The sequence below is a fragment of the Platalea leucorodia genome (genome assembly GCF_965183815.1).
Source record: "Platalea leucorodia genome assembly, chromosome: 16".
Taxonomy (NCBI): Eukaryota; Metazoa; Chordata; class Aves; order Pelecaniformes; family Threskiornithidae; genus Platalea; species Platalea leucorodia.
Window position 1 is genome coordinate 4,691,508 of NC_138838.1, and position 14,013 is coordinate 4,705,520.

Genomic DNA, 14,013 nt, shown 5'->3' on the forward strand with positions numbered 1-14,013 from the left:
GGGCTCTTCTCCTGCCGGGCTCTTCTCCTGCCATCGCCAGGGAAGAGGCTGCATCCCTACAGGCCTTTCCCCAGGAGAAGCCATGATTCACCCCCAGCTCCTCCTGCGAGCACAGAGCAGCTTCTCCTCCCCAGGGCATGCAGGCGAGGTCAGCCGGCAGCGGGTGCATCGCCAGGCTGCGTGAGCTGGCACCCGCCAGCACTGCTGACCTCCTCTGTGCTTAATACTGCTGAGAGGTGATCTGGGATCAGCTAAACCCCATGCCCATGTGATTAGCAAAGCTGCCTTTACGGGGGGCACTGAGTAATTGCAATATGACCTCCTTTGTACGTGCACTCCGTGGTGCCTTGGAAGTGTTCATCATCAGCGGCACCTCGCTCCCTGATAGCTGATTTGAGCCTTATTCGTGGTGCCTGGGTACTGAGCTGTTAGCTCAGTTTTGCCCATAATTTACCTTGAGAGCAGCTGTGCATGAGGAGAAGTTTCCCACTTAGCTACTGAAGAAATACTTATTTTTTGAGTATACTCAGGGTGTTTGGCAGTGGGATGGCAAAGCTGAGTCTCGTGTCCCCTCCTTTTGGATACGACTCGTGGGCGGATAAGGAGGGTGGCTGGTCCCTTGTGAGGTTCAATACATTCCTGAAACAACACGCAGCGACCTGTTTGCTGGTGAATTTGCAGAGCTGTTGCAATCTGCTTGATGGCCGAGTCTGCCGCGGCGGCTCTGCTAATCAGTAAAGCAGGAGTGAACCCCTGTGTCAGAGGTCCTTCATGCCGGTGCCTCTGCCGCAGAGCAGCGAGGTGTTGCTGTGGAGTGAAAATATGTGCGTGTGTGCGTGCGTGCTTCATTTGTAGTATGGTATGGGTTCTTTGTGGGATGGAGAGGGAGCTCGGGGGGATAAGAAGCCTGCTCTGCTCCAGCCTTGCTCATTTGATGCATTAGGTTATCCCCAGCAGAAGAGTGGAGGCACCCGAGTTAAGCACTGGCAGTGGGATATGGCAAGTCCATGCTTTAACCAAGCCGTGTGGGGCTGGCCACCACTCTGGGTTGTCTTCCCTCCAGCAAACACCACGTGTTGGTTGGCTCTTGTTTCATCCTTCTTAAAACGGTGGCGTTTGTTGTTTCAACCACATTGTGGTCCTTCTCTTCTCTTGCCTACCAGATCCTGGCCTGGTTTGAAGAAGGAGAGGAGACCACGACAGCGTTTGTGGAACCCATCGTCATTATTATGATCCTGATCGCCAATGCTGTGGTGGGCGTGTGGCAGGTAAGTCGCAGCTCCCCCGCCGCTTGCCCTGCAGGTCTCTGCTCCACATGGCTGAGATGCTCCATTTGAAGGTCTGGCTGCTTCTTGCCGTTTGAAACTCCTTTCTCAAAGGTTCAATTTTCATGTTGGCCGTGCTGCCCCATGCCCCAGCGCAGATGCTCAGTTGTTGGGTGCCTCTTGGCTCGTTCCCTCAGTCTTTCTTTGGCAGCTTTTGCAGTTTGGAGTTTAGGATCTTGCACTTATTTGCCATTGAGGCAAATGCTCCTTGTCTCCTGGCCGTGGCCAAATGCGTTTTCCAAGGGAAGAATTTTCCCTGTCCACCAGAAAGCCATGGTGGCTGCTGCCCCTCACCTCGCTCTATCCCTCCTGGGGGATGAGCAAATGCCTCAGCCAGTGATGCTCTCCCTCTGGTATTTATTCACTGTAAGGCCATTTATTTATCTGCAGCTTGATCTGAGGGGAGTTACTGGATGGGGAAAAATATATCTGGGTGGGATATGCTGCTTCCCAAACCAAGAATGAGAAAATCAAGCCCAAAGGTCCATGCGGTGTCCAGGACCTGCTGTGATTTAAGCCAGCAGGGACCATTTCAGCGCAGCTGAGGAAGACGTGGTGCTTGTCCCATCAACGGTGCAAATGAACGCCACAGCCAGGGCTGGGGTTTGGGTGCTCCTGTCTTTGCAGCAGGTGGGGAAGGAGCCTGCTGGCACGAGCAATCCCACCGCCGGCAGCTCTGCTCCTCCTCTGCTTGCAGGAGAGAAACGCCGAGAGCGCCATTGAAGCCTTGAAGGAGTACGAGCCTGAGATGGGGAAGGTGATCCGCGCAGACCGCAGCGGGGTGCAGCGGATCCGAGCCCGGGACATTGTCCCTGGGGACATCGTGGAGGTAGCAGGTAGGGTGCCATCACCCCAGGGTAGGGGGTGGGATGGGGAGGTGGTGCTGGCCAGGGGGGCTTTGGTGATGGGCACCCTGTGGTCCGGGTGGCAGGAGGGCTCTGCCGCAGCGTCCGGGTGCATCTCCTCTGGAGGCACGGCCACCCAGTCACCTCGTTGTTGTACACTGGAGATCTTAGTTTCTCTTTTAAATCCAGGGAGGTGAAATGATCTGGGCCAAAGTTGGGGCTCATCAGCCTACCGAGGCTTTGCCCCGAGCATAGGGCAGTAGAGAACAGCAGAAAAGAAAAAAAAAAAGTGTGTATTTCTGGCACAAGTTTTGTGTCTTGGGAGGGTTTCCCCATTTTCTGGAAGAACTGGAAGAACTTGGACTTTTCCACCAAGATTCCCTCTCTCTGGAAGCGGCTCTCCCACGCGCATCCCCCGGACGAGGCGCGGGTGAAGGGCCGGTGCTGGGTGCCGCACCGGCGGTGCCAGGCGAGCGCTGCTGCCAGCGTGGGGGGGTTTCAGTGCTGCAGGCAGCGGCGCTGGCCCTGCCTGTGTGGGCAGGCTGCCTTGGTAACTGGGGTTTGTTATTCCAGGAGGGTGAGAGGCAGAGGAGACCAGCTGCAGGGTGCTTTTGCCTCCCCAGTCGGGTTGTCACCCCCAGCCCTTCTGTTGGGGTTTTGCATTCAGCGAAGGATGCCTGGGACTCTCCTGCCTGCCCCACCAGAGCTAAAGAGGATGCATTTCAATTATCCCATTTTGTTTGTTCGTTAAACGATGCCGTAAACCCCCAGAGCCGCAAAACTAATCCTCTCCTTTCCTCCTCGTGGCCCTGCTAGTGGAAACATGCTGCAATCCCTCCCGCGCCCAGCCAGCTCGCTGTTATTTATGTCTTCCAGTTGGGCTTCAGCTGGAAGATGAACATAAAAATAATGCAGGGAGGATCAAGCAGAGGAGCGCCGGCCAGATCCTCAGCTGGGTGAGCTGGCGGCACTCCCAAGCCAGCTCCGGCAATGCACTCCAGCTGCTGACCTGGCCTTTAATTAAATTAATTAATTATTAATTAATTAAATTCTGACATCTTTCCCCAAATTCCGTGCTTGCTGCCGGCCCGTCAGCGGCTGAATGTTACTTTTTAATGGCACAATCAGTATCACAACTGGGAGGGAAAGAGCTGAGCTCTCCTCTGGAAGGGTTTGCAAATTATTAGCCAATTAATTAGCAAATTGTGGGTTTAGGAGGTCATAGCAAGCGATGAGGATGCTGTCAGGCTGCCTGATAGGAAAGCGCACCAGGAGCAATAGCTTTGAATGTGCAGTGGACATCCAGGTGACATCCTGGGGACGGCAGGGGCAGCGCAGGCAGGAGGGACTGGCTTCTGTTTGCATGTGCAAATGCAATGAATTTGGCAGCAGGGAGCAGAAAACCTGCTGCACTAAGACAAGAGGGGAATGGTGGCTGCAAGCTGCAAGTTGGCAAGCCGTTTAAACCCAGCTGATTTTTGCCCTTTTGTAAGAAGGCAATCGAGGTGAGTCCTTGTGCAGGCAGCTGCACAGGGATTAAACTCGGCTGCAGCACCAGCTTTCTGCCTTGCCCAAAAAGCACAGGCAGGGCATTGCCCAGGGAGCTCCGTCAGGTGCTGCCCCATCTGCCCGCTCCTGCTTTGCTCGGGCAGCGTTGCCTCCCGTTTTCCTCTCTTTCCCTTGGCTTTCGGTACGGGGGAGACTTGCAGTGCTTGGGTGATCAGCGCATGTTTAATAGCTGGCTAACAGCAGCTGCCAGGTCTGTACGTCTGTCCTGCGCCGTGCGAGTCCCTTGGGATGCTATCGCACTATCCACCCTTGAGCAGATGCTACCCCCGCGGCCCCAGGGCTTGTCGCTGTCTCTAGATGCTGGCAACAGATTTTTCATCTGCAGGTTGAGCTAATGTTTGCAAACCCTCCCCGCCTTTCCCAGGAGGGAAGAGGAGCTCTTTGCTCCCTTTAAGGTGCTCCGACTCCCTTGAGCAGCTGCAAAGTCTGAGGGAAGCATTTGGGGGGGTCGGTGAGTCCCTGTGCTTAGTACCCCCTGCTCAGCCCCCCAGAAACGGGTGTGATGGGGAGCGGGGCAGGTCTGGCCGGACAGCAGATGTTGCACGCTGCATCCAAGAGCCCTCGCATCTGCAGCTGGAATAAATGGCTGAGCGGTGGAGCGATGCCAGCCCCCCTCCCGCTGCGCTCGGAGGGGGGGGTTTACGAGCCCTGGGAGGAAGCGCTCGTTAAAGTCTGGGACTTGAGACGATCATTAGCGGCCAAGCCGGCAGTGTTGTGTAACGTGATGTAAGGTGCTGTGAGCCAGGGCTCTCTCTGCCTCAATATTTCCGAAGCACCGGAGTGCGGTTGCGTCCAGCCGATAAGGGAGCAGGAGGAAGAGCCAGGAGGAGGAAACCCAGTGGGAAAAGCAGCTTTAAATGGGTTTTTTAAGGAAGCACATGCACCTCAGTGGGTGGTGATCAGTGGCTGTCAGTTGATGGGGCTGCTTTCGCCCATAACCACCATGCCATGCCAGGGGACTCATGGACGGCTGTTTGTCTTGGCCACGAAAGGTCTTCCAGTGTCAACAGCTTCCAGTTGGCCCATGGAGCCCTGAAACGGGGTTAAGAGTGGCCTTGGGAGGCTCAGGCTGCTCCAAAATGGGAATGTTTTGGGGTTTTTGCAGGGAAGAGGCAAGATGGGGGGTGCTGTGGGGTTTTTGCAGGGAAGAGGAGAGATGGGGCTGTGGCAAGGCAGGCGATGCGGGGCAGCAGGCAGGGCCACGCTGGCGTTTGGCTGGAGGGCAGAGGGTGTGATGCTTGCTGCCCTGAGGACCACGCGCCTGTGCCTCTAACTGCGGCGGCTCCGCTCCAAAAGGAAGAGAAAAGATACCTGCCCTCCTGCCCGCTTGCTGGCAGGAGGAGGGATGCAGGTGCTCGCTGCTTGTGATGATGGTTAAGGGGGTCCCAGCCGCAGCGGAGGAGCACACGTCACTGCGGAGGTGCAGCCAGGGTGGGTGGGACGTGGGGGCTTGCTGGGAGCCTGCTCAGGTCCTCTGCTCACCTGGCTGCCCCGTGCAGAGCTCCTGCCTTTGCTGCTTGTCCTGGCAAATCTGGCTCAAACCGCAGTTAGTTTTGCTCAGGTGGCAGCTGGGGAAGGGGATGGGCAGGGCTGGCGGGCAGCTCACCCGCCCCAGCAGCATCCATGTGCAGCAGGGACGGGGCAGCACTCACTCCTGCGGAATTTTGTACAGGGAGATGTGATGCTTGAAACAGGCGGTCGGTCCATGGGAGAGGGTGGAGGGTGCCTGGCACGGCACGAGTAAACCCCTCTGCCTCGGCACTGCTGCCTGCTCCCTGGGCTGGCTGCTTTTGTGCAAGGTAATCCCCTAAAATTAGAAATTCCTCAAGGTCCCATTACTGCGCTGCCCAATGGCTTATTGCAACTGATGGAGCCTCTTTCCAGCTTTCTTTTTTTGACTTGTAAAGTACAGACATACAAAATTAAGCTTTAAATGTGGAAAGGAGGCATCCCGGGGCAGGACTCTCGTTAATCACGGGCTGGACCCATCGTTGCTGCAGGCTGGGTGCTGCCATGCGCCTGCACCGCATAGGGACGTGGTGGTGATTCTCAGCAAAAGCCAGTCCCTGCCCTGGAGACCGGACAGTTGAAATAGAAAACAAGGGGAAACAGCAGGAACCGAGGTGCAAACTGGTGGCCCCAAGCCTTGGGGACAGAGCCTGGCTGTGCTGGCGCATTCCGGGTTTGCCGTCCCCTTCCCCAGGGCAGCGGGTGCTGCTGGTCCCGCCTGACGGAGCTGCTCTGCTCTTGCCCTTGTAGTTGGCGACAAGGTGCCGGCGGACATCCGGATCATCGAAATCCGGTCCACCACCCTGCGGGTCGACCAGTCCATCCTCACAGGTGCGTGCAGGCGTGGTGGGGCGGAGGCGGCTGCTGAAGGCAGAGCTTTCCCTCTGCCATCTGCCCCAAGCCAGATTTCGGGGCTGACACTGGGCTGAATGCTTTGCTGGGGTGGGAAATGGGTGGGAGAATGAGATTGAGGACCTGGGGAGGTCCCAGCGTCATCTAAAAGTCATGGCATAGGTGAGATGTGCCCGGTGCTTGGGCATCCCTCCTGCAAAACGCAAAGTGTGGGGCTTTCCTGTGCGGCACGTGGGGTTTCACGGGGGGCTCTCAGTCCCTGCCCACGCTCCCTCCGTGCAGCCGTCGCACAGTGACCACTGGTGCACAAGGCCTCACAGGTTCAGGGAGAGGTGACAATATTTGGGGCTTTTTTTTAAGCATTGGAAAAGCCCTTAAGGCTGATAATCCATGATATTTCAAAAATTTTCTCTCTGCTGTCAGGGAAGGCCGGTGAATGATCAACCAACAAAAAGGGCTTCCAGTATTTCAGCTCTCATGCATGATTTTGTAAAGACATCGAGTTAGGATACAGCAGCAGGGAAGGAAAAGCAATCAAAAAAATGCTAAGAAACATGGGGAAAGGAGCCTAGTCTCCCTGAAAAGTGGCTTTGCATTAATTTAGTTCTCCAAGGGCAAAAGGAGATGCAGCAAAAGGGAAAATCTGCAAAGAACAAAATATAAACCTTCAGCAGAAGGGCTTTGGGCACCTTTCCTGTTGTGCTGCCCTACAAACCCCATCTGACCGTGCAAACCTGCGCTGTAAGCCAGCGGGCTCCCTGGCGCGGGGATTTGGCCCCATCCCGTTGGGCTGTACGGGAGCTCGTGGCCGCTAATCCACACAGGTCATTTTTCTGCAGCCCTCATCTTCAGAGCACCTTGGCCCAGCTCTGACATCCCCATGATGGATGTTTTGGTGGTTTGGTGGGAAAGTACTGCTTTAAAAAGCCATGGGGGTTGTGATGCAGGCTCATAACAGCGTTGGGCAGAGGCTGGAGAGGAAACACGGGTGGTTCATCTCCCCCGTCTTGTCTCGGCAGGGGAGTCTGTGTCGGTGATCAAACATGCTGACCCCATCCCTGACCCCCGGGCTGTCAACCAGGACAAGAAGAACATGCTTTTCTCTGTAAGTCCCTTATGCCTGTCCCCAACTCTCCTGTGGTTTTCCAAAGAGCTGCCAAGTGAAGATGCTGATGGATACAGGAGGTCTCTGAGCAGTGAAAGGGAGTGCGTGCATGAGAAAGACCCGAATCCATAAAAAGAGCCCCAAATCTGTAAAAACGAGGACCTGCTTCCATGGGATTTCATTTGGGCTGTGGCACTTGATGCCCTTAAATGCCTTGGGCAAACTCAGCAGGTTTTCCATCAAGTAGGATGCATTACAGATGGGGAGAAGGTTTGTGGTTGAGCCTGGAACTGTTGCAAATTTGTGTTTCCTCCTTGCTCATGCTCCTCTCGGGCAGAAGTCAAGTCCTCAAGGGGTGAGAGAGCTCTCAGGAGAGTCTCCTGCTGCTTTAGGGTGGGTTTATGTAAAATCCCAGGATATGTCATTTTCCTCTTAACCAAGATCTCGTTCTCCTTTCACAACAAGCAACCCATTTCCCTGCTCAGGCTGAGAGGTTTTATGCCCGCATGTCCACTCTGGCCCCTTTCTTCCCTCCCAGGGCACCAACATTGCAGCTGGGAAGGCCGTAGGGATTGTCATTGCGACAGGGGTGTACACTGAGATCGGGAAGATCCGAAACCAGATGGTGGAGACCGAGCCTGAGAAGACCCCCTTGCAGCAGAAGCTGGACGAGTTCAGCCAGCAGCTTTCCAAAGTCATCTTCATGGTGTGCATTGCCGTCTGGGTCATCAACGTCAGCCACTTCAGCGACCCTGTCCACGGGGGCTCCTGGTTTCGGGGGGCCATCTACTATTTCAAGATTTCAGTGGCATTGGCGGTGGCCGCCATTCCCGAGGGCCTCCCAGCCGTCATCACCACCTGCCTGGCGCTGGGCACGCGCCGCATGGCCAAGAAGAATGCCATCGTCCGGAGCCTGCCCTCGGTGGAGACCCTGGGCTGCACCTCTGTCATCTGCTCCGACAAGACCGGCACCCTCACCACCAACCAAATGTCCGTCTGCCGGGTGAGTGCCGGGGGCATTTTGGGTTTTGGGGTGCAGGGGGGACGCTCTGTAAGCCCCTGAGCACTCTGCGTTGCTCCATCCCCATCCTGGGGTGACGGGCTTTGCTGTCCTCACCAGACTTGTTTCATATTAGGAATTTGAAGGTGAGCATGGAAGACGGTTTATAGGAAGCCCTGAGCTTCCTCTCTGCCTGACCAGAGTCAATCAGGTTTATGGCTTCTCTTGGCATGGTTGTAATGAGAGAACTCACTTTTATGAGCACGCCAGTTTGGAGGTGCCGTGTTGCAGACTTATTTCAGGGCTCTCTCTCCAGAGAGCATTTCTTCCTGCTGGGATGTGGTGTTGAGATAGAGCTCCTGGAGAAGCCAATGCAATCAGCCTCCTCTGCTCTTTTGCCTGTTTTCCCCCTGTTTTTAACCAAACCAGTGAGAAATCCTGGACCATGCAAAATTACAAAGCCTGGACCTGTGAGGCCAAAACTTGGGGTGTCAGTGCAACGCATGGGTCCAGCTGGCCATGACGAACTTATGCAGAAATCCAGGGGTCAAGAGAAGATGTTCGTGACCTGGTGAAACCGGTGCTTCGGTTACCCGTCCTCGCCTGGCGGAAGGTCTGCCATCCGCAGGTGTGCGCAGCTGGGCTCGGACCGAAAAACACTTCTGACAGAGCCTGGGGTGGTTTGGCAAAGAGGTCAAAGGCTCCTGGTCTACCAAAGAGCTTTGCTCCCATGTGCCTGACCATACAGGGAGGTGACTTGTTAGGAACGCCTGGACCATCCGAGTACTTCTCAGTTTCCCCATTAATCCTCAAGTCTCAGGAAAGCTTTTTTTCATGGCCTTGGCGCGTCGGTTTTATAGGAGAACCTTGGAAAATGTGTTGCTGTGGGGAAAAATGGACCTGGCCACCATCCCTCCTCTCTGACACTTGGGTAGCGTGGTGGGAAGCCATGACCATGCTGCAAGCTGGCCACGGGCTTTGGCCACTGGTTTGCTCAGCACAAACTACAGATGACTGGAAATGTCTGATATTTCTGCTCTGTAAATGATTTAAAGCGAGATACTGCTGGAAGGAGGTCCTGCCCCGGGGCTGTGGGGACGTGGCTGGCTCGTGTCACGTTTGCCGTCCCTCCGGTTTCTGGTGCTGAGCCCATGGTGATGGTGCAGGTGATGGAGTCAGAAACGTGGCTCTGCCGGGGTGGGGCAACACCTCCTGGTTATCAGCCGGGCGCTCCCAGGCACGTGCTCACACCGCTTTTGTATTAATACTAGGGGTTATTTTTATGGGCTGGTTTTCATGCCAGGACAATGGCCAATTTGTTCCTACCTCCTCAATTTTTGAGTTTTCATTCTTGGGCTGTTGGGACAGAGTGGCCAAAGCGTATCCACGCTGCTGGGCTGCAGCAATGCAGAGCTCAGAGCGGTGCGTGCCACCCCTGGCCGAACCACGGGACACCGCTGATTTTCTGCCCCAGGGACGCAGGGGAGGGTGACCCCAGCGTTTGGGGTCTCTTTAGCTCTGCAGACTGCAGAAGGAGAGGTAGGACATGATCATGCCCTCCCCAAACCACCTCCTGCTGGAGGATGTGCTCCTTGAACTGGGGCAGAAGTGCCACTGTCTCCCGTGGTGTGGGGCGGTTGGGAGAGGCAGGATTGGTGATGCTGAGCCAGGGAGAGGGCAGGAGGGGGACGGAGTGGGGCAGCAGCACTCATGAGGTTTTTAGCTTCAGTCAGCCCTAACTTGGACCAAGTTAAAATTTGCAGAGCAGCACATTGGAAGAAAAAAATTTCAATTCAAAATTCCATGTATCCTCTGCCCCGTTTCCCCACAACCCCCTTCCGATATCCATGTTATTCACTTGGCTGAATCCTGACTCCCAGGGCGCGATGGCCTCAGGACACAGAGACACGGCTGTTAATGTTTAACGGACAGGGATTCCCGCGTTGACGCAGGCAGTACAGAGGCTGCCGGCGGCTCTGCCGAGCGGCGGGTGGGTAAATATTTGCACTGGGCGGCCGTTGGCGTGTCCTGGACGTGCTCCTGCACCAAGCAGCCGGCTCAGCTATGGGGGTGCAAAAGCCTATCGATAGCCTGGAAAAATGTATTAATTGAGTGCGATTTAATTAACACACACATTTAATTTGGGTGAGCGCAGCTGCTTGGCCGCAGGGTATGCTGCTGAGCGGTGCTGTCCCTTTACGTCTCCCTGCCGGCGTCAGGCCTGTAGAGCTGTAAAGTGACTCTCGAAAGACTTCAAGTCTGTTTTAAAACCCTCGGCTGTTTTTTAAGGGCTGCACCGCCGGCTCCGTGTTCCGCTCGGCACCCAGGACTCGTGGCCAGGGCGCTGGCTGAGCCAGCTCAGCAGGATGCATATGGATGCCATGCGGTCAGCACGGGCGAAGCGGTGCCCTCGAAATGCTCGTGGGTGTTAAGCGCCCGCTGAAGGGCTTTGTGCCGGGGGCCTCGTCCATCTGGGGCAGCCGAGGCTTTGGTGCTTTTGCTCTGGCCTCGAGTCCGCCAGAGGTTACAGCTCTGCAGTAACGTAGTAAAGCCACAAACCCACTTAGTAAATCAGATTAAACCTGTGGTTCCTGTCACTCACCTTATGGGCAACTGGGGGTCTCCGAGACCACCATCTCACCCAGCCCAAGGTGTGGAGCAACCAGGGACAGCCTTCTCCCAACCATTAAATAACCGTGCAGATGGGAGTGATGGGAGAAGGAGTCAGAGAGGCATTGCAGCTCTGCTCTTGCACATTTAAATCAGTCTCCTAAGAGTTGCGGCACCCTTTTATGCACCATAACTTAATTTTCCAGGAGCACGAGGGTGGCATTTGAGTCAGGACCCGAAGCAGAAATGCGAGTGTGGCTGTGCGGGCTCAGGGCCGCTGCTGCGTGGGGCAGAGCAGGATGGGGCTGGAGGGGGGAGATGCTGGCACCCCATGTCCAGGAGAGGGAGGTGGCTGGTGACGTTTGGATATCTCTGAGATGGCTGGTGTGTTGGGGAACAAGAGCAGAAAGGGATTCATTTTCAGTAAACTTTGTAGCAGAGCCTGGACGTGCAAACTCCCGTCCCGGGTGCAGCCGCCCAGGAGCTGTGCTGGCACTATTTGCTTTTTAATCTCCAGGACGCTGTGCCCTGATTCGGCAATTTTGTCTGTCTAAAGCAGTCACTAATTAATGGGAGACCTCGCTGGGGGTTTCCCAGGGGCTCTGGCCAAGCCGCCGGCTGTGGCGGCTGCTGGTGGGTGCCTGTCGGCCGGGGCTGCTTCCAGCGCAGGAGGAAAATGATGCTGATCTGTGGGCTGATTGATGGGTAAATGACTGATGATTACAGCCTGTTACTATTCCAGACAGCAATCCTATCTTGTCTGCCTTTTGATGAGTAGTTTTTTTAAAGATATTACAGAAAATACAGAACTATGGAGATGTATCCTTTGCATCTCTCTTCCCTGCAAGCCTGCAGCCAGATGCCCTGTGCTGCTCCGGGGACGGCGCACCCTTTGCTTTCTAAAAATACACGCCGGCAGCATCTGGGGCCAGGCGAGGAGCAGGGTGCGCTCTTCAGAAGCACGTAGTAACGTTTTCCTTTCCCTCTCTCTGTTGCATTAAACCCCCAAATTGCCAGCACGATTTTAAAAGGGTCAAGGGCAGGGGGGTGAGCAGGGGGAAGCCCTGGGGGTGCTGGCTGGGTTCCCCTTGCTGGATGCTGGAGCTGGTGTTCACCGTGGCCACGCAGGGGGTCAGACAGCCCCTCTGCGAGCATCTTTCTTCAGCAGCCTCCCCAGCCAAGCTGTGGTGGGCAGCTTTGCCACCTCCTTCTATTGCTCCTGTTATTATTTTTATTATTTTCAGGATGGAAACCTTCCTTATCCTCTTTACAGATTAAGACATAGCTATTTCCTCCAGACTGTTTCCATTGCCTGCAAACCTGCCCCCTTTTTTCAGCCTGGCAATCTGCCGAAACATCACGCCAAAAAAACCTGCAAACACCTTTGCAGTGCCCTGGCCGCCCCCTCGCTCTGCCAGTCACGCAAGCCGGGAGCAGGCAGGAAATTTGATATAACCTCTGGTTGCTGTGGGTTACGCAGCACCTTTTTAAATAGGCATGGAAAAATAAAGGGCCTGGAATGATTTTTTTATTTTTTTTTCTTTTCCTTTTTTAATAAGAAAGTTGCTATTGTGAAAGTAGTAATTGTTTTGTAGCCGTGAGCGTTTGAAAACAAACAGGCTCATATCAGGCAAAAACACCGGTGGCTGGGGTGGATGCTTTCAGATTTTTTAATAACTAAGAGTCCGGTCGGAATTTCTGAGTGCAGGAGTCCATTTTCTGAAGAGACCGGGAGATTTTGGCTCTCTGGAAGGCTGATGCTGTTGAACATCTCAAAAAGAGATGAAGGATGCTCACCCTTCGAAGGTCCCTTTTGGTGTTGCAGAAGGCTCTGCTTTGGGAAATTTCAGCCACACTTCGCCTCTGTTCCTGGAGTCCGTCATCTCCGGGCAATTCAGTTGCCGAAGGGGATGCATGTTTTGGCTCTCTTTATCGTGGTCTTTCATGCATGAGTGTTTGCAGCTCCTGCCAGAGGAGCTCAGTGCCCCAGCGGAGGGCCCGGGATGTCCCGAGTCTCTTCTGCAACCCTTTGGCTTGTGATTTTCTTTGAAACCCTTCAGGGATGGTGAGGGACCTCGAGGATGGGCTGTGGGAAAGGAGCTGAGGGCAATAGCCCAGCAAACGGGGTATCTGCAAATAGCTGTGAAGCTGTGGGGAGGTTGCTTTGGGCTCAGAAGTAGGAGACATATGCTTTGAATCTCCTGCTTTGATTTGCCCAAACCTGTAAAATACGGAGGTGGGAAAACCCGCCAGGGTGTCCCGGTGCTAAACCTGCCGTAAATGTGCTTCCCTGAGCTTGGCCTTTGTCCCTCGGCTTGGCCCTAAGCTTGCACCGGGGGATACCGGGCTGCATGGGGAGGTCTCACACCCACCACCAACGTGGCTGCACTGCCGGGGTGTCCTTGTATTATTAACAGTAGTTAATAATAATAGTAAATTAACCTCTGTTAGTTGCCGGAGGAAGCACAGAGGGGAGAGAAGTAGATGGTACCCAGAGCTGTTGCATCTCTGGTGCCGAGTGATGCTGCCCCATTTCTCCTGGGGAACATCTCAAATGATCTGAGGAAAATAAACAGGGAAAATAAATTATTTGAGACGGGGTGGAGAGGGATAGTTGCCCCTGCACCCACTTTCTGGAGCTGTCAAGCACGTCTGTAGAGCTGAGGGCATCGCTTTCCTGCAGCCGTCCTCCCTCCTGGCTGCTCCCCGCAGGCGCTTGTGGCTGAGGAAATGCATTCATCAAACCAATTTTATTTATTTATTTATTATGTTGGGTTTTGGCTTCAGCGCGGGTCATAAATAATGATTACGCAGAAGCGAGCGTCGCCAAACTGTCGCCCCGGCTGGGGTGGGGCAGTGCTCTTGCTGCCGCTGGACATCACCAAAGGGTGGGATGTGCAAGGGGGGATTGGGAGAGCTTGGGGAGAAGGGGGCTTTTTACTGTATTTTCAGGTTTTTTGTTTTGTCGCTCTCACTATAGCAGCAAGAGAGAAACTGGAAGGAGTTTGAAAGACAAAAATCACTAAAAATAGAGCATGTGGGACTTCTATGGCTCCCCGGGGCTTTATTACTGAGCTGCCACACTGCCAGTGCCCGGAGCGGAGCTGTGATCCCAGTAACACGCAAGGCGAGCTGGTGGCCGAGAGGTGGCTGGAAAAGGGCGGCAGGGGCAGCCCCTTCCCGCAGCTCCTGGCTGGT

The 14,013-nt window shown here is 54.8% G+C and overlaps 1 protein-coding gene across 3 annotated transcripts in view; it reads left to right on the forward strand.

Annotated features, from left to right (window-relative positions):
- Window positions 1-14,013, forward strand: part of ATP2A3 (ATPase sarcoplasmic/endoplasmic reticulum Ca2+ transporting 3) — a 59,508-nt gene that overhangs the window by 22,531 nt on the left and 22,964 nt on the right. For all 3 annotated transcript variants that reach the window (XM_082328465.1, XM_082328464.1, XM_082328466.1), the window contains exons 4-8: window positions 1,164-1,268; window positions 2,023-2,161; window positions 5,999-6,079; window positions 7,120-7,205; window positions 7,744-8,208. In XM_082328465.1, the coding sequence (XP_082184591.1) occupies window positions 1,164-1,268; window positions 2,023-2,161; window positions 5,999-6,079; window positions 7,120-7,205; window positions 7,744-8,208 (876 nt within the window). The remainder of the gene's footprint in view (window positions 1-1,163; window positions 1,269-2,022; window positions 2,162-5,998; window positions 6,080-7,119; window positions 7,206-7,743; window positions 8,209-14,013) is intronic.